This window comes from Calliopsis andreniformis, unplaced genomic scaffold, assembly GCF_051401765.1.
Source record: "Calliopsis andreniformis isolate RMS-2024a unplaced genomic scaffold, iyCalAndr_principal scaffold0001, whole genome shotgun sequence".
In the NCBI taxonomy this organism is placed as follows: Eukaryota; Metazoa; Arthropoda; class Insecta; order Hymenoptera; family Andrenidae; genus Calliopsis; species Calliopsis andreniformis.
This window is the reverse complement of record NW_027480422.1, coordinates 41049521-41068823: the sequence shown is the minus strand read 5'-3', so window position 1 is coordinate 41068823 and position 19303 is coordinate 41049521. Positions and strand designations below refer to the sequence as shown.

General features: G+C 33.7%; 1 protein-coding gene across 2 annotated transcripts in view; it reads right to left on the bottom strand.

Annotated features, from left to right (window-relative positions):
- The window catches only part of LOC143186511 (uncharacterized), a 31181-nt gene extending 13054 nt beyond the window's left edge, over positions 1-18127 (bottom strand). The window contains exons 1-5 of one of the 2 annotated variants that reach the window (XM_076390192.1): positions 17634-18127; positions 14332-14634; positions 12988-13203; positions 11811-12031; positions 3996-4146 (exon numbers count right to left, since the gene is read on the bottom strand). In XM_076390192.1, the coding sequence (XP_076246307.1) occupies positions 3996-4146; positions 11811-12031; positions 12988-13203; positions 14332-14634; positions 17634-17640 (898 nt within the window). In that variant the 5' untranslated portion in view covers positions 17641-18127. The remainder of the gene's footprint in view (positions 1-3995; positions 4147-11810; positions 12032-12987; positions 13204-14331; positions 14635-17633) is intronic. The other variant, XM_076390193.1, reaches the window with a different exon arrangement.
- Positions 18128-19303: the final 1176 nt, after the last annotated feature.

Below are 19303 nucleotides of genomic sequence, written 5' to 3'. Positions count from 1 at the left end.
CTGCTTACAGGCAATTAGTGATTAAAATATTCTAGTCAGCGTACTTATCAATTAAAATGTGCTAAACTTTTGATTCATTCCAGAAGGGTAAAAAAATCGCGACGAAGAGACATTAAATTTGCATTACTTTAGCATAGTGCGGTAGAGGGAAGAGAAACGTTTACACGGCTGGATAAAAAGGGGAGCATACTTTCAGCCCTTACGATGCTGATGCTAATTAGAAAAGGACACGAGCCCCGTGGTGGGCACGTGTCTAACCGGAAACTCCCTTAGACCATGACAAACACTACCTTCCCATCACTCCTACACTCCTTCCGGTCGCTTCTGTGGGAGAACTTGATTAAATCGTTCGTTAAGTGTCACTACTGCCATATCAGATTTCTTATTTCCTAGATATTATTTTTTTTCTTCTTGTTTCTACAGTTTTTCGGTAGTCGTTATGAAATTGCGTTAAAAAGAAAACAATGTACAGAAGATCCCTATTCGTGGTTTTTTCTTTTCAAGTCCTTATGATATAGTTTCATAAAATGAATAAAAACCTGGATTGAGAATGATAAAAATGTACGAGATTATCCATCTACTTGAATTTTAGGAATTTTCACACTTTTGCGTAAGTGTTACATATACTTGAGAAAATTGAGTTATATCGCGTATCCAAATATTCTAATATACAAACATTCTATTACCTGAATGTTCTGTTATCCGAACAACATTCCTTGGTGACATTTACACACAATTTACACGAATATAATGGGAGCTAAACGAGAACGTGTAGTTTTAATTACTGAAAGAAAATATGAAATAATTAAAACTCTCGAAAGTGATACAAGTGCAACAAAATTGGCAAAAACACATGGTATCATTCGATCTATAATCATAGATATTAAAAAAGAAAAAAGTGACATTGAAAATGAAATCCAGTATTCTAAATAATTACTTATGTTGGAACAGTTGTGTGTTCTAGCAGCTATGCAGCCGAAACATGTGCATGGGCCCCCATCAATATTTAAACGAACTCATTTATTCTTGGTTTCTGTTTGAATAAATGAAATTTAATACTTAAAAAGGCGATTATTCTATTATCTGAAAATTTCCTTATCCTGCCACTTTTGTCTCCCTATTAGCTCGAAAGCGGGAGGCTCTACTGTACCTATATGATACACATGTTTGCATTTTCTGCATACCAATAAAGCTATGTCGGTAATCCGTTAATAGATTTGTCGCATTCCAGTGGAACGCACATGTCTCGAACGATTCAAATTTAGAATTAATCTGGTATTCTTATGCTGATCTTTTCCTCTTCCGGCTTAAGACTCAACCAGGTGGAATTAATTAAAACGTCATTTTTCATGTTCTATTCAACCTTTTTCATAGGTCAAACATGCAATAGTACAACATAAAAATTTTCTGACACTTTATTCTCTTGATCTGGATAAAATACATAGTCGAACTTGTAAATGAGGTATCTTAACAAAGTAAGGAAAATACGCCAAATGTGGAGTGTGAAGTAACATTAGATAGACACTAATTTCAATTTATAATAAATTTCAATTTATTATTGTGGAACCTTCCGTGACAATTCATGGCATTTGATTTCAAAGGCGCCTATTATGTATATATGTAATACTCTTTAATTTCCAAAGAGTAATCATTTAAAAGAAATGGTTCACACAAAATATGCCCACTTTGTAATATAGATTACAAAAATAGTTGCAACTATATAGCTTTTAGAAACTAATTCGGAAGTCGCAATATCCTAATAAAATGATTAACAATCACTTTTATCAGAAATTTAAAAAGAAATTGTCACAAAATTTTTAAATTTTAAATGAGAACAAAAAAACTGAGCATGTACTATTCAAAGTTAGGTGATATTTGATGGAGTGTAATAGATAAATAAAGATAACACGATCCATGTTCAAGAATAACTTACAAAGGAGGTATGAATATGAAAAATTACTGGATCCATTGAGTAAAGTTGTGTACTTCACAGCTTCATAGATCTATGTATTAGGTTATCTTATAAATAATGATTTTAAAAATCATTATATTCGTAAAGCAATTAATACGTAGTGTTATTTTTATTTATAGCGTTATCAAGCATTTCATTCTACTCCCATTTTCTAGCTGTCAGATAATTTTTGAGGTTCTTCGAAGGATTCCTAATTTTTTGAATGAACATGTGAAATAGAAAGCAACATTATTTAAAGGGTAATCTAGTATGTACCTACTAGTTGATATAACTGTGGTCACTTTATTTTTGACCAAATATGCACATACAGTTTCAATTTTTTAACTTCCCGAGTCATTTGAAATACGTGCTTCAATATATATTTGGAAGAATTTGTAATTCGCTAAGATTACAGAAATTAATCACTTTCCATTTCAATAAAAATTGAGAGTTTTTCATTTCATTTTGTAGGAGGAACTTTTGAATATAGTAGCTGTTACGACTAGAGGCGTCGCGTAGGAAAAGTGAATGAATAGTAACAGATGGGAAATGTATAAAGCTGTAAAACAGAGAAATATTGTATGTACATCTTCACTCAAGTAACTTCGTCTTTCATTTTTTTCTTCCCTTTTTCTACTAAGAAGTCATTTTCAAGCATACATTTATTTTCTAAATGTTCTCCATAAATTAATGGTGAAGAAAAAAAGTGGAACAAAAAGACAGCACAATATGACAAAAAGGAACTACAGAATATTTTTGTTCTGTGGAATGAAGAGATACCCGAAGATAGATGAATCGTAGCAAGATGACATTGTATCATAAAGGTATAGAAATTTGGAGTGTAGGAATACAGTACGACACGTAAGTATTTGAACTGTTTCAGAATTTTTCACTGATAAAACTCATCTTTCATCGAAACTAATCATTAATTTGATAAAAATACCTACAATTATTGTAATTATTACATAATTAATTTTTAAATTTAATAGTATTAGGTATGTATAGGTATGTAACAAATATAAAGACTAAATATCAGTTGCTACCAATAAATCTATACGTTTTCAAATTTGTAAAACCACTTTCGAACCTCTTTCGAACTTGTGCTTGAATACGTATGAGCGATACTCTACACAAATACATACATACATAATACTTGGGTATCTAGCAATATTTTAAGTTGATATAGCGATAACTCTACTTTCGTTCCTATGTTTCCTCTTGCATATATTTAATGTCGATAACAAAACTAGCAATATATTGCATGGTCTGAATCGTACTTCTCCCTGCGTGATTCACGGGCATATAAAACTCAGGAAGCATACGCGATACATACGTGTCCATGTAAACAAGTCCGTATTAAATGTGAGAGTGACAAACACCCCATATCGGGGGTGGATGCACCCTGCTGAGGATGCGTTCTGTCCTGTCATATTATAGGTAGCTGCTCCTATGTATAGTGAGCGTTAACATGCACGTGCCGCGTCGATCAAAAAGGTGCGGTCTACAGGACGATACGATTTTTTTTGCTTTCCTTATTACTCGTTATAATCCATAGATGCCACGTCTACCACGCAATACCATCGTTTCCTTCTCGAGCACCGTTTCACAGAGACACGTAGTCAGTGACAACAAAAAACTGTTGCTACAAATGTCTTAGAAACGTGAAGGTAAAGGTGAAAAAGGGAAAACTGGTAAAGTTATAAACTCGAAATGTCTGATGATTTGTAATGGTAGAGCAGTCGAAGCTTTCAACGATCACACGCCGTGGCGCGGCAGGTCGCGACGCAAAGGTAGTTTGAATAATAGAATAAGTGAACGAGCGCATTAGAAGCGGGACAGCTCGCATAAATAATTCGAAAACAACCGTCAAGGTTTCCTCGGCTACATAGTTACTTTTTCTTTTGGATGCGCGAACTCGAAAGAAACTTTATCCATCGTTAACTCGATAATTCTACTCTTCTTCTAACTTTCGTCACAACACTCTCTGTAACGGAATACCAGAGCTCCCTGGCAAGCATTTTTTAATTATGTAAATTAAACTTACCGGTGTGAATGTAAGTGTGCTTCTTCATGTCCGATTTTTGATGAAACCTCTTCCCGCAGTATTGACAGGGGTATGGTCTGGTGTCTGAATGGATCAGGAGATGAGTGCTCAAAGTGCTGGAACGTTTGAAGGATTTTCCACACTGCTTGCACTGCAACAAAGTAAAAGACTGCGATATTGAACAAGTCGACATGTTCTGAACTAATTGTTCAAAAGCTGTTCAAAACTAATCCATATCGTTATGAACAGAGCATTTTAAAATACAGTTAAACATTGTGAGAAGACAATGTATCGGTGAAATTTTAGAACTAAAAATGTAACATTGAAAAAAAATGATTTCTTTTAGTTTAGTGCGTTTTATTTTCTTTTGATTCAAATGCCTAGTTTTAAAATAATTTTGAAAATGGAATAATGAACCATTACTTGGAAACCTTAAATGATTTTTTCATTTCGCGACGATAACTGTAATTATATAGGGAGAAGTCTTTTAGTTTTTAAACAGTTGAGCAGTAATTATGTGCTTGAATAATAAGGGGCTGATACATATACATACCTCTCATAATTATGTGTATACAAAAATAAAGATAAGGCAAATTGGGAAAAAGAATGAAAAAACAAGTGAAATATGTCCGATCAGAGATTTATTCTACTGGCTTTACTATGACTAACCTGGATAATGCACGTCGACAATAGAACAGGTACAAAACATTTTTGTGAGAATAACTCTATACCGAAGCCCTAGACGCAATTTCATAATCCTTGATTTTTGTCCCATAACACTGGTAGTCAAACCCAATCGTAACAATAGCCGTATTTCGCCTACCATCCTCGAAAATCACATCCTATATGACAACAGTATTTTATACATATGACTATTACTATATACTTTCCAGCAAAATTAAAGGATCCCCAATTTTGGGTCGACAAAGTTGTCGGTCTTTAAGCTTCTGCGACTTGGTGAAAAAAAATATATGGCAGTACAATCAGACGCACTTTAAAGGACAAAGCCTCTATTTTTTCATCCCTGGATTGAATTTTTCCCAAGATACTTTTGTACTCGGAGACGAGCTATGAAAATGAAGGTGGGTTTTCCCGAAAAAATGTTTCTAAGAGGATTTCCAAAATCGAAGAGGCACAATATATATCTAGCTACGGTTTGGCCATCGTTATCCTATAGCCTCTTAAAATTTCTGACACTTGCTATAAAACACTCTATATAAATGATATATTTATATACGTATAAATAGAATAAGAGTTTAAAGAGATAAAAATAGGCATGAGATATTAGTTGGTGTATCGAAATCGGTGTAACAGATACTTGAAAGGAAAGAGAAGAAGAAGAGAAGCGAAGGGAAGGGAAGAGCATCTTGTCGCGCCAGGCGCACCTGTGTTCACAGAGCCTCGATTTTTCTTCCGAAGCTTATTGTCACATAGGCGCCAGTTCTGACAATGCTGTCGACCTAGGCGTGTCTCTTTTGACGATACACGCATAGGTGCATGCGTAGAATCGGGTACGAGACTCGCCACCGCGGAATATTATTACAAGTCTGCACCGGTATCGGTAGACACGAGTTGCGACTACGCATGATTCACATCCCTCCTGGATCAATAATAGCAAACGATATTAATTCTATACGAGCTATTTCAACCTCAATCATCTTTATAATGGCCTTCCATTTTTCAAACGATTAATACTATACTATGCAATGTCACACTAGAAAAATATTATAACTACTATTTTCCTTTTCTTATGTCCCGATCGTATTAGATAAAAAATCTAATTAATAAATTTTGATTTCAGTTGGATTTTTACTAATTAACTAGATATTAGTGGCAAGTACATCAAGTAAATCAGAATTGGCATGTACAGAGCCAAAATATTTTTTAATGTCTAAATGTGTTACAGTTTCGTTAGACCTTAATTCTGATAGCTTTTCCTTTTCTAAGTTTTCTTATTTTTTTATAAACAGTTACTTAATTACCTTACGATTAAATTGCCGATTTTTGTAAAATTTCATTTTTTCATAAATACACTTAACAAACTAGAATTCGACTATCAAAAATTATAATTTGCGTTTTACTTTTCCTATTTTGTATATTTTTTAATATTACGTGAATTCTGCAATGTTTTACACGTTTCAAATTTCCATAAAAACATAAAAATCCACAGTGTACCTATGATCGTACCATCAACCATAAGGACCTTTAAACCATATCAGTATGCACATTTATTTATTCGTTACATTTTAACCGAAATTAAAAATACATTTTCAATCTAACCAGTTGCACACGAGAAAAACGTATCCAGATATAAAGAACTAATAACAAGTAAAGACATGATTTCTTTCCTTAGTCTTCTCTAGAGGTCTGGGCATAACCTTATCGAAATCCGTTGCCCGAGGATTACCTACATTTTTTAGCATATTTGTCAACGTACTTACTACCTTCAAAAACATACCATGCAAGAATCTAATTATCAAAATCGAACGGTTTGCAATATAGAGATATTATAAACATGTCAGTAGAAATGATTATTTTGCTACTGACCCAAGTTTAAACTTTTAATAATTACAGTCTCGAAAACTAGTAATAAACTAGAACTTGCATTTTGTTATTTTTTCTAAATTTACACATTCTGGGTGAAAACTATTAGAAACTCTGCGACCTTCTAAACTTTCAATTTTCCAAAAATAAGTCTTTACGACTTCAACTAAGTAGACGTCGTAAACGTCAACTAAGTATTGAATTACAACGTAGGTTTAATTTCAAAGTGTAACACTTCTTACCGTAATTTAGGTATTTAAACTTAAGTCGTTCAGTGTTGCCAGTGTTCCTATGCTATTTGCTCAAACAATAAATACAGCGCGTACAAAAATTAGACAACAATTTTATATTGAAGTAGTTTCTTGGCAGCACTGCATTTCAATCATTTATTTCACACGCGAGTTGACAATAAAACAGAAAATTAGTTGCCAGTACTTTTTACATAAAATTGTGAATTACAAGAAAAATGTGTTTTTCGGCTGAAAATCGAATTTTTTATATATAATAATATAATATGTTCATTAAAAGTGAGACATAAAAATTTACTTTATGTACTTATGTATCTTGTTTATTGAAAGTAACAATTACAAATTAAAATATCGCTTAATTTTTTCCCACCCTGTACATAAATACAAAAATCTATGCAGAAATTAATCATGTATTTAATGATTAACCCTTGTTTGGTTCATTTATAATTAATTTGTATTATTATTTACAATGCACGTAACCTCAATAACAAACTGTATATTTTTGACCATATTGAGCACTCAAAGGGTTTAAATGACTTCTTTTATGATTACAGAATGTTCGGTTGTAGACAAAGGAGTGTTTAATGAATTATTCTAGACATAAAGATAATACAAAGATTAGGAATAAGAAAATTGCATTTGAGCCTCTTTTAGTTAATTGTATGCGTTTGAAGAAAGAGGTTATCATAACGTTATACGCCATAAAACATAAGGAGACATCTGTGCAGCTGACAGCTGACAATTGGGGGACTCCGGACAGTGACTTCTGAAATGAATGAAGATTTTATTCCTTAGATTGATGACGAAGAATTAGCCTCTTCAATTTTCCCCCACCTATAACCGAACACCCTGCATACCAGGATTTCTCAGCGGGGATGATATCGCCCTCAGGGGTTCTGACACCAAATTGTACGGGCTAGGTGATAAAAGAAATAGAGAAACCCTGTTGTATACGAATGTATGACTGCAGAATTCGATCTCGATTTGAACTTCGTCTCCTTGTCTCATGATTATTCGTAAATGACTTTTATTGTTCAAGCATTTGTCTAGGAGTAGGTAAAGGTATAAATGTTACATTTTTATGGTTACTACTTCAAAGTTTTTTTCTACGAAAAGTTTGTATTAAACAACATTTCAGTAATAATTCATAAACAGCTATAGTCAAGGTTTAACGTTAATTGGCGAAAAGTAAAGCAGAAACAGTATTGAAGCTTGAGCAAAAATCATTACGCATAACATCCGTGACCCTCTTTCGAACCAGTACTTTACGACAAATTGTAGGTATTCTACGACAAACATACATACAAAACTGCTAGATAAAATACGTCTTACGATATCTATTCAATGGTTAAAAATGGACGTCATTTACAAACGAGCATCTAAATACCTATGCAAAATTATCAAGTGACTCAAGTTTTTTAAACGTTCAATAAGAATTTCACACGTTCCAATATATTCCAATGATGAATGAAATAACAAAAATTTCTTCTTCTTCTTAACTAATTCAATTATGCGATTTTCGTAAAAAAGGTTTCTCCTAATCTTGACTCTTCTTTGAATTAATGAGCGAAGATACAGTTCAATGAACGACGCAGTCTTAGGAATTAAATCCAGAAACAGTTGATTTATAATCGTCGACGTGATAAATGGGTTTTTACACGCATAGTCACAATACCTTAAAGAGGGGATTTCTTCTTCTGTTGTAATTTTTCCTTTTGTTGCAAAAGAAATTGAATCATTTTTTAGAGTAAAATTGACTATATGTGTTCAACAAATCGCCATTTTCTCAAATATTTTAATTTTTGTATCATTCTTCATCAAACAATAACTACGTAGGTATAAAATATGTATAAAATAAGAAGTCTATTTTACAGAAGAAATATATGATGGCAATCAACAAAAACGGGATACGATGCCTGAGAAGAAATATAGGTACATAGAATGTGAAACAGAATCTTGTCTAACAAACATTATTGTAATAAAAATGTAGAGACAGATTGAAAATAATTTACCACACTTATAGTTTCTTCATAAAAAAATCTTAAGGAAATCCATATTCCATCAAGAGAAAAAGAAATTCCCCCTGAAAATGAAGCGTTCGAAAAGTAGTTGGGGTAATACGCGAAAGCAGTTGAGACGAAGGGAGTTAGAAAGGAAGTATGAGATATGACAAATCCTGAGATACGCAAGGAAGATGACATGGTCCAGTTTCGGGTCGAGGCTCGGAGCGGTGCGCGGTGAGAGGGTAAGAAAGATTTTGATGACCGAAATCAAGATCGTATGACGCGCGTGTGCCCCAGATATCCTAATATGTTCGCTGGCTGTTACGTGTCACCTGTAAAACTGTAGCCAGCCGAGTTTCTACTTCCATTCAATCAGCCATAATTGCATCCCATTGCCTTTTGTCGAGTTCCGACATTCGTCAAACGTTTGACCCGCTTCTTGGTCGCTTCACGGTATACTTTAGGGCATTTACGATACCACAAAACCCCCATTGCGTGACTTGGGCGGATTTCTCTTCGTATGCAAATATGGATTCGATTCGAAGCTTCATCAAAATGCAGGGAATGGATTTTCCGATACAATGGGTCAGTTCGATCGGGTATCGAGGTTTTCCCTGCCTTTATTAATCACTTCTTACTTCTTTCGACTAATCCTGAGAAGTAGCACAATTGAAATAATTTCAAATCTAGGTATTCACGCACTCGACACTGACACGGGGATTCAATGTTATCGCCAATCTAGATAAGAAGAAGATAAAAAGAAACAAAGACAACGAATACTTTCTAGAGGTCAAAACACAACATGTCTATTAACATTAAGAATATTCTGTTTAAAAAAAACTAATCAATTGATCAGTAATCGAAGATATTACAGTAGATATCTTTCTGCATTCCTAGAAAAAGACACATTTGACAAAGATCGTTTTTTTGTTACGTGTTCGCCAATTATCAGCTATTCGTGTAAGTATGTGTTTTCTTAAGTAGTAGATATGACAAATGATCAATTTTTCACAACAACTGAGTTAAAAGCACTTATTCTGAAACAATCGATCGCTTGTTTCTATTATTGAGTGTCATTTTATAGACAGTACAATTTTCTTCCTCAATTTTCCCTTCCAGGTAATTGTAAACTGGGTGCACTAGTTCCCTTTCTTACTGTTACTGCTTCTTTCCCCACGTATAACTACTGTGTTCATCGCTTATTTTTCAATAGAATGAAACGACATAACGATTAATAATACAAAACTGAACTAATTGAAGTCAGTCCTAGAATGAAGATGCTTGTTACTGATATGTAATGCGAGAATTAATATTGCTTTGAAAGTGACCGAAGGAAAAAGGCGCGATTTTCGAGATACAACTATGAGTTAGTTTAATAGATACACCTCTACAATTGTAATATAAATTATAAATTATTTAAATAATGACAAAAAATGATCACGAATAAAGGAATATTAATGAGAACAAGCTTATTGTTACAAGTACCTTTAAAATATTCATGTACTTAAAAATAATAAATATAAGAATAAATAAAATTTTGAAAGGTCATAGAGATTGGACATAAAAAATAAATCGAAAACATAAAATAAGATTTTCTCATATGATGCTTAATTTTCGAGAAAATCGATTTTAAATATTCGCCGCCTATGCGTGCATTTAACTGTCTCTACTGAATGGATCTCGCTTGAAACTATTGTTTTGGCTCAAAATTGTGTTTGTTATACTGATTGTTGAAAAAAAATTGTTGAAAATGTTACCCATCTTGTTAAATACAGAATTCTGTTGTATGCCTACTTTCATAGAAATATTTAAAAACAATTTTCTCAAAAACCGAGCTTCGTACAAAAAAAATGTTATGCTATATTTTCGACTTATTTTTTTTATATAGAATCACTTCCTGATCGGTTGTACCACCAGTTAGCGAATCATCCTGTATTTATGTGAATACATAAATTCTGATTTTTCTTTCAATTGCAAGAAAAACTACTTTTTTATCTAAAAAGAATTAGCACCTTGACCTACGATTTTCTTTCGTAATTTTATTACCTTCGTTGTCGATCTAAAAGGGGTAACAATCCTAAATTACCAACCGCAGAGCTTCCATTAAGTGAACATAGACTCCTTATGCGATGGTGTATGATCAGTTACTTGCGTAAAATTGTCATCACGCATTATCGCGTAATCGACAGTGAAAATATTGTAGAAAATGCACGAGTCTAACACGTTGTTATAGGTCAAGGGGTTAAATACAAACGAATATTAGATGTCTTTGCCCTAACTAAAACTGGACCTTCTCTGAAAAGATTTATTTTTCCATTTGATTTTGCCAACTGAAAATCGCCAACGCGTGGTTTTTGGTACTTATGTGCATACATATACATAGGCACGTATAAGAGAACTTATATTTGACCGCGAAACATTTTATGAACGGGAAGTTATCGGTCAATAAAAGCTCAAAACAAGTGTGAAGTTCATAAAGCTTCTAAAACTCAAGTTACACGTGAACGAAAGACCGTGAGTACTCGATATGTATTAGTTTGCTACATCTGTTAAACCGAACAATAAAAATTTCTTTGAACAATACCGATACTGTTCTCTGAAAAACTATTGATTTGTTGTCTGAGGGTTTCAATCAACTCCATCACGTGATGTACCCTTATTTCGAAATATATTGTCCTTTTCTTTCTTCAGAAGACAGATATTTTTTTCTTGTGTGCATTAATGCAACAAAAATGTATGTCTATAGCATTCTAATAAGTAAACAAACGGAGCATTTTCCGCATTTTTTACAAAATATAAAGAATATAGATAGTAATGCAGCAAAAAGTATTCGATTAGTAAAATTCAATAGACAATTTTTGAAACAGTTTTATTACCATCTTGAATATGATAAATTAAGATACGTCAAAACCCTCAACAATTGACATTTTTTCGAGTACTTAATTATTCGGTAGATGATACCGAATTGATAGAATTTCGAAAACATGCAAACCCGTGCAGTATATCTGGAAAAAACTCACCTGAAAGGTTCTTTCCGACGAAGAAGGGGGTGTTAGTGGGGAATGATGAACTTGCCGCGCGATTACAGTTGTCAAAGACGGACTCCTCGTGCACGGTACCCTAGTCGTCTCATTTGCTTCTCTTTCACAAACTGTTCCTGGTGACCAAATTTCACCCTTTCGTCCAACAGTAGACGAAACGTCATTAGGCTTCGTGCTCAAATTTAACGGTGCCTCGTCTTCTGAAATGCATGTTTAAAAAATCCATTAAATGAAACTCAAAAGTAGACAGGCTAGGCTTTTTATTTAGATATTTATAGTATCTATATTTCGACTTTTCTGATCCATGTTTCACTTATAATTTCATGAAAGTTTAGATGAGAAAGAAGACATGAGAAACCAAAAGTTTTTGTTTCATGAATACGATGGTACAGAATGTCTATTCAATTTCTTATGTATTCATATTATGTATATTAAGAAAAATAAAGCTTGTATATATACTGATATCATTTGTTATAACAAAACTCTCCTTTCGTTATTGTTTCGTACCTTTCAATTTTATTATATGGAATAAGTACACTTGTAGTGATCAAAATATTTCAATCTAAAAGAGAATTTTTGGTATTCCTTTCATCACAACTTATTTACCTACATGTAAAATTATAATGGATAGCATGAGTATATTTGCAGAACTGTTTTCCACAATTATAACGCAAATAATTTACGTTATTTTTCAATATATAACTGCGTTGAGGTATTACACTACATCCTATGTCCTACATTTTTATGTAGGTATGTATAGATATCTTTTTTTCATTACCGCAAAATATTCGTAATTGGCTCAACAATGACTTCATTTGCTATGGCTAATAGTAATACACGCAAATGTCAATATTGTTAATCGTGTCCAAACTATCAGCAACATTAATTAAAGAAAACGCGATCTATTGTAGCATACTTAAAAATGAAATTATAATCAAAACTTCTTCGCCAAAAAGAGCAACAATAATTAATAATAGTAAATAAGTAGTTATTTTAGAAGAAATACGAAGTAGGAAATTTCGTGAGAAGAAATCGTGAGCAAAAATGCAACGAGAGTATAAATTGTTATTGGTAAACACTCAGTCAGGACAATTTCCAGTACAACTCTAAATTGCTAAATATAAAGTATAATAATTGAATAATAGTAACTACTCACCAAATTTAGTTTTTTCTGGAGTACTTGTTCGTGGCGAAGCAGCGGATGGACTGAAAGGTTCCAAATGAATGGGTGAACAATTTGTGACTGGTATGGTTTGCTGAGTAGGAGTCTTCGAGGGTGGCAGCAGAGAATGGGGCAATAAGAGGCTCACGTGCCGTGCCCACCAGGTAGCCGTTGTCCTATACCCTCCGCACATTAAACCACACCGCATTTCTGAAACCCATCAACTATTATTCTGTCAACCCTATTAACTTTATTTATTCTGCTTTCAAGGGACATCTTAGTTTTAAATTTCAAACGAATCGAAAATGGTCTTTAGCCTTCTTTCATTCGAAGCTTTTATATGTCGAGAAGTGAAAGTATCGCATTGAAATTCAAGAATTTGCCAAATATTTAAAATTGCGTGGGGTTACTTTAAATAATTATCTATACATATTTATGCAGGGTACCTGCTTTAACTAAATACTGTGAAATGTCTTTTAAGAAAGTGATGTTATTAAGATAATGTATTTACCAAAAGTCATTTATGCAAGTATTTTACAAAAGTAAGGTCAAGTTAATTTTTTTAAGTGGAAGGCTATTTTGTTTTATTCATATGATGATAGTATTTGTTGAGACAAATTCAAAGACCTGGCTCACGAAATCATTCCGGTTTGTAGGGAATCGTAGAATCGTATTTAGCTAATACGATACTAGTGAATCTTATTATAGTCTCTCGTTCATTTATTACAGATGAATATAATTAAAAAAAGTAAAAGACATCATCGTGACCATCTGCTTAATATAGATATTTCTTCATTGTATTATTACACGTTGGCGAAATGTAGATAGGCGAAATGTATATACTATAGACAGATAAGTATCTATCGGTATGTTTCTTATTCTTAGATATAGCCACCTATGAATAAATTCATAAATTTTGAAATAATTACTATCGATAATATACATTTAAATATGAAAAATAGTAAACAGTTATTTTCTAACATGCTTCAAATTAAGACTTCTTTAATCTCGCAGTAGTTTACTACTATCTACTATAAACCCTTCACAGACGAATTTATTCAAAATGTACTTAACACTTGTAGTTTCAACAATCACTATCTATAAGACACCTTTAATAAATATTTAAAAGAATTAAAACAACGAATTTTACAAGTAGAAACGACAACTTAAACTTGGTCGTCTGGGATATAAGGAAACTGAATTTATCACTTATTTTGCAACCTATGTCGAAACAGTACCAAATAAGTAACGAGTTCAATTTTTAAAGACTTTGGACTTAGACTACTTCTATGATTACTAGCACACTTGTCAATTGCATTAATAGAGTTGGTATGTTACCTCTTGTAGTGGTTGGTGGTAAATTTTGAAATTTCGAATCGGGATTGTAGGTCGAAACGAGAGTGAAGGCACTGAAGCGATCAGACGTTGGCTGATTGAGACTCGGAGAAGAGACGGTATTGGAGGATGCAGCGGTGTTGGAGTTGCTCCCCACAGCCCCAGGACTCCAAGGAGAAGGTGGTAAAGTAACGCTCGGGCTGCTAGGCGGTGAAAGTGTAGCAGGGGGTGACAGCGCATCCGCCGGAATCCCGACACTGCTGCAATAAAGCTCTGGCTTCACGTACCAAGTCCGTGGTACCGTCTCTAATCAACAAACAAACGATACTTGCTATACATTTCATTTCAAATTCAATTCAATTCTACTTCAAATTATTACCCTGCATGTTTACGTGCGTTAACATTCTATTACCTAATGTATCATTTTAAGCTCGATACTTTATCACAAAACAATCGTTTGCTTAAGTCACTAGAAATTGTAAATCTTCTGTCATTTTCCTCACAATATATTATATACTCATTTATATTCTTATAAGTTAATTTGCATTACACGACAGAGAAAATAAAACAGAATTATTTGAATACGTTATCTGCTTGAAATATATCGTACTTGTAAGACTAAATGAGTAAATTGTAGATTCTAGTTGTGGGATGAACCCTGTATAAATACCTAATAATGCAATCTTATTCGAAAGGTATGTTTAGAAGGAAAAGTATACGTATACTGATAGAAAAACTGATGGAATCATAATATAATTAGAATTGAAATGTTATAGGCGTAAGTCGTTTCCCCAAGGAATCTTAATCATAGATACTCTCCCCTAAGCAGCACCTAAATATGAACCTACGGATCAATGAATTCTGCAAGTATTCAATTGTTCGCAAGGGTTTTAGCTTGTTATGAACTGAAGCAAGTAGATAGCTGTAACTGTTGAACTATCTTAATTAACATATAAATCGTACCTATAAGCCCAAAGTTCCATAACAGTGAATTCTTCTGTTCACTACAATTTAGTCAATTACAATTATCTACCATTTTATTTAGCCCCATTAATGTCCGTAAAATAGGGAACGATAGACAATTGTTTTTGTATTTTACACAGAAAAATAATAAAGTTTGCTAACTAAAGTTAAGCCAAATCGCTTAGTCAACAGAAGAAAATGGTAATCGGTAAGTCGAAGGCTGTTTGGTAAGAGATAACAACCATACTTGCTCATAAACGTAGCTAATAATCGCGACTCGTTGTTTGAATAAATCTGTAATGCGATTTACAAAGCCAAGTGTGTAAGATATACGCACAAGTCGTCCCTGTTTTGCATAGATAGCGAGGTATAATGCCCGAGTTTCATGTCAATCACCGACCGTTATTTATCGTCAGCTTTAACGTCATTTGCATTATTCTATGGAAAAAAAAAAGAAAAACTACACGTCGCCTGTTATGCGACGTTTCGTTGCATATATTTACACATATAATATTACGCTTATTGTTAAAGTGCAAAAACAATACAAATGCACCATCGGTGATAAACATAAAGCTACAAATAAGAATAGATATATCAAGCCTCGGATCAATAACTGAGTCGTTCACAGGTCAAACTAATTAGCGCCACTGTTCAAATTTTGACAAATTTCAGTGCCAAAACATTCAATTGACGCTTCACTCAAAATAAATACAATAATATTTATTTTTGTTATGTGGGGGTCATCTACTTGGCAAATGAGTAGCTTAGCTGTTGGTACAGAGTCATAAATGAGAGAAAAATGATAGTTACAACAATGGATAATATAATAGTAAAAATAGGATCAAAAATAACACTTTGTCTGACACAGGGTTCATAAAATTTGAATTAGTACACGAAGGACTGCTATAAAATGTCATCGTTAAGGGTAATAACAGAAAAATACCAAAGTACCTACGACTTGTTATACCTATGTATTAAAAATCGAACGCGGCGATGAAGTATCGATATATCGAAGTATCGAGTCCTTGATTGATTAAAAATGTATAAACAAGTGTCGACGAAAATGACTCTCAAATGTTTTTCTTTCTTTCTCCGAACGAATGCGTTTGGATTTACGATATCAACAGAAATTTTAATTTTATTTAATTGACAGTAAAAATATCTGTTATTTCAATTTCGCGGTCTCTTATGATGAAACACATTGTATATCTGTATATTTCTTTTGCAACTAAAAATGTTTACCTAATGACTTCAAATAAATTCACCATTTAACGGATTTTAAAAGAAAAAATTTGTTATATTTTTGCGTAATTGTTATAGTCGATAAATGAACTTAAAACTCATAATTTCTATTTCAGTTTACCTTTTTCATTTTAATAATATTAAAAACTTGATCTGTTCATTAAATGAAGAATTTTTAATTTCAAATTAGTATTTATAAGACAGTAAGATAATTTAATGAATACGTAAATATGCGTTACTATCAAATTACAATTTTGTAAATCTGTAATAACATTTTTCACATAAAATTCGTAAATACACACTAATGTACCTATACCATATGTATTTACATTATAAATAGATCAGGACCTAATATTTACAGAGAGGTAAAGTTTCCGAAGCATACGAAATTCTGTTTAATATTATAGCATGTTTCTTAACGCTGCACTATAATGTGGTTCAAAGTTTCGAATGTCATTAAAGTTTAGAGTTAGATTACTAATTTTCAGACACTCTAACTACGTAGATGTATTACCTGACATCTTCAAGTAAAGAAAACAAATCTATAGTTAGATATACTTTTTACTTTTAAAGATTTGAGTAATTTGAGATGAGAAAGAATTTGTATATTTTTTGTTTTTAGAAAAGGTCAATATTATTTGATTAGACTAAATTTTTCAATTCTGTTCAAATTCTTAAAGTATTCATAAATAGATCGTTAAAAATTTACGGGAAATTTCAATATACAACTTTATTATATTTTTCATTTGTTTGTGAAAAAAGGATCAGAAACAAAAGTTAGTAATTACCTAACTTTATCATTTTCAGCGGTAGGTAATGTTCTAATGTAACTATTTCCGAATAGGTAGAAACAAATAAATTTAGAATATAAACGTTTATAAGTCACATAGAAAAGTGAATAGATGTGATCTAAGGTCGATTGAATCAGCCCAATTGTTTACATTCCTTTGAACAATTAAAAACGTATCCTACACAAACGTTCTATCTACGAAAAAGGTTTGAAATTTTTCGAAAACGGTAGGAGAGATCAACTCCAATAACGCCAAAATATCTGACTATGAAGCCAAGAATAAAACAGAAAGAAAAGACAAGATACTCACCGCACATTGCACCTTACTCGTTGATCAATCTCTCAATTAAATCTGTCGATTGTTCATGGAGATGAACATTAATTCCACTGTAAGTATTCGTCCCGATGGCACTAAATGTTATCGCAGTTCACGCACAAATTTCCCACACAATCCATCGATTTCACAAGAAACAGTAAGAAGACAATCCTGATTGAAGTTTATCCCTTCATCGAATCGGTTACTATCTTCTTCGCGCTCCTCCACGTGGTTCCAGATCGCGGGAGTCCCGCGGCAAAGACCGTTCGATTCTTTCTTCCGATACTCCTTCGAATCGAATCAAAGTCCAAAACTAGATCACTTTTTCGAACTGTCTTTCGCGACACGCGGATTTCAGATTGTCCAATGGATGAAACTTAAGATTGATCAGTTTCTGCCTCGAGAGATAGAGAGTCGAGGGAAACCAAGATACATCGAAGAAAGCAAGAGAGCAGGAGATATATCGGTAGGTGTAGACGGGGGCTGAAGGTGCAAGGATTGTCCGGAAGCGTCCTGACTAACAGCAGGACCCTGACTGACCTCGGTCTGGCCGAGGTGGGTAGACGCACGGTCTCGCGTGGAGCGCGCGTCGCAGTCTGCCCGCTTACGTGCTCAGGTTTCTTTCTTCTCACCTGCGACCCTGTGCCTCGCGCTTCTCCGCTACCTGCAGGCCCCGCCTACCGAGCTCACACGCGACTAACTTTGCCCTTAGGCTACCATGGAGTTGGGGGGGATGCCTCTTCCTTCCCATCCCCGCCAGCCCGACTCCTTATCATTACCCACAACATTTCTTTTCTTCTTTCGCTTATGCACGTGTATGTGGCTATATGTGCGCACGCACAACACTGTTTTTTACTCCTCTTCCTCTTTTTCGAAACGCATCCGTCGATGTCTCCAATCATCGATCCGATTCCTTTAGGACAATAGCGAGCGCTGGCGATCAAGATTTTCCCTGTCTCTGGTTGAGGTTGAGAAAGGTTTCCTGCTGGTTTCTTTTGTCTATTGGTATCAGCTAGTTTCTTCAAATAAAACAGAACTAAATATCTATGATAGCTGTTCAAGGAACAGCACAGTGCGTTTAATTCAAGAACTGATTTCGGTATGCACTCAGCATTTGTTGTTAGTCCTTATAACAAAATTGCTTAGTACCTATTTACTGCTTAGAGCTAAAAAGTTGATATTTGTATGAGTTACATACTCAATTGATCCTAATGTCAGTTTTTTAACTAATTGTAAGTAAATAAGTAGATATCTCTATTACAGCCTCATCTAAAATATCTCCACCTCTGTTATAGATGTACTCCATTTCTATCGAGCCACCTATTCTAAACTTTATAGCATAAAGATGCAATGAAATATTAAAATTGACGTAAGGTAGATAAATAAATGTGAAATAAATGTGAAATAAATGTGAAATAAATGTGAAATGTATGTATAATAATGCGTAAAATTGTGGTAAATCGGGTATTATAGGTACAATGTGAGCGGGACGATTCGGAAAGGCCAATAGGCATCCGAGATGGTAAAGCAAGAGAGGTGCGCGCGCATTCTAGCACCGCGAGTAGATTTGATTCGGCGGGAGTCGCACAAGGAAGGAGAGTCGGCAGTGCGTCTGCGCCAACTCGTCACGTTCTATTGGGCAGCGTTCCTAGAACCGGATCCAC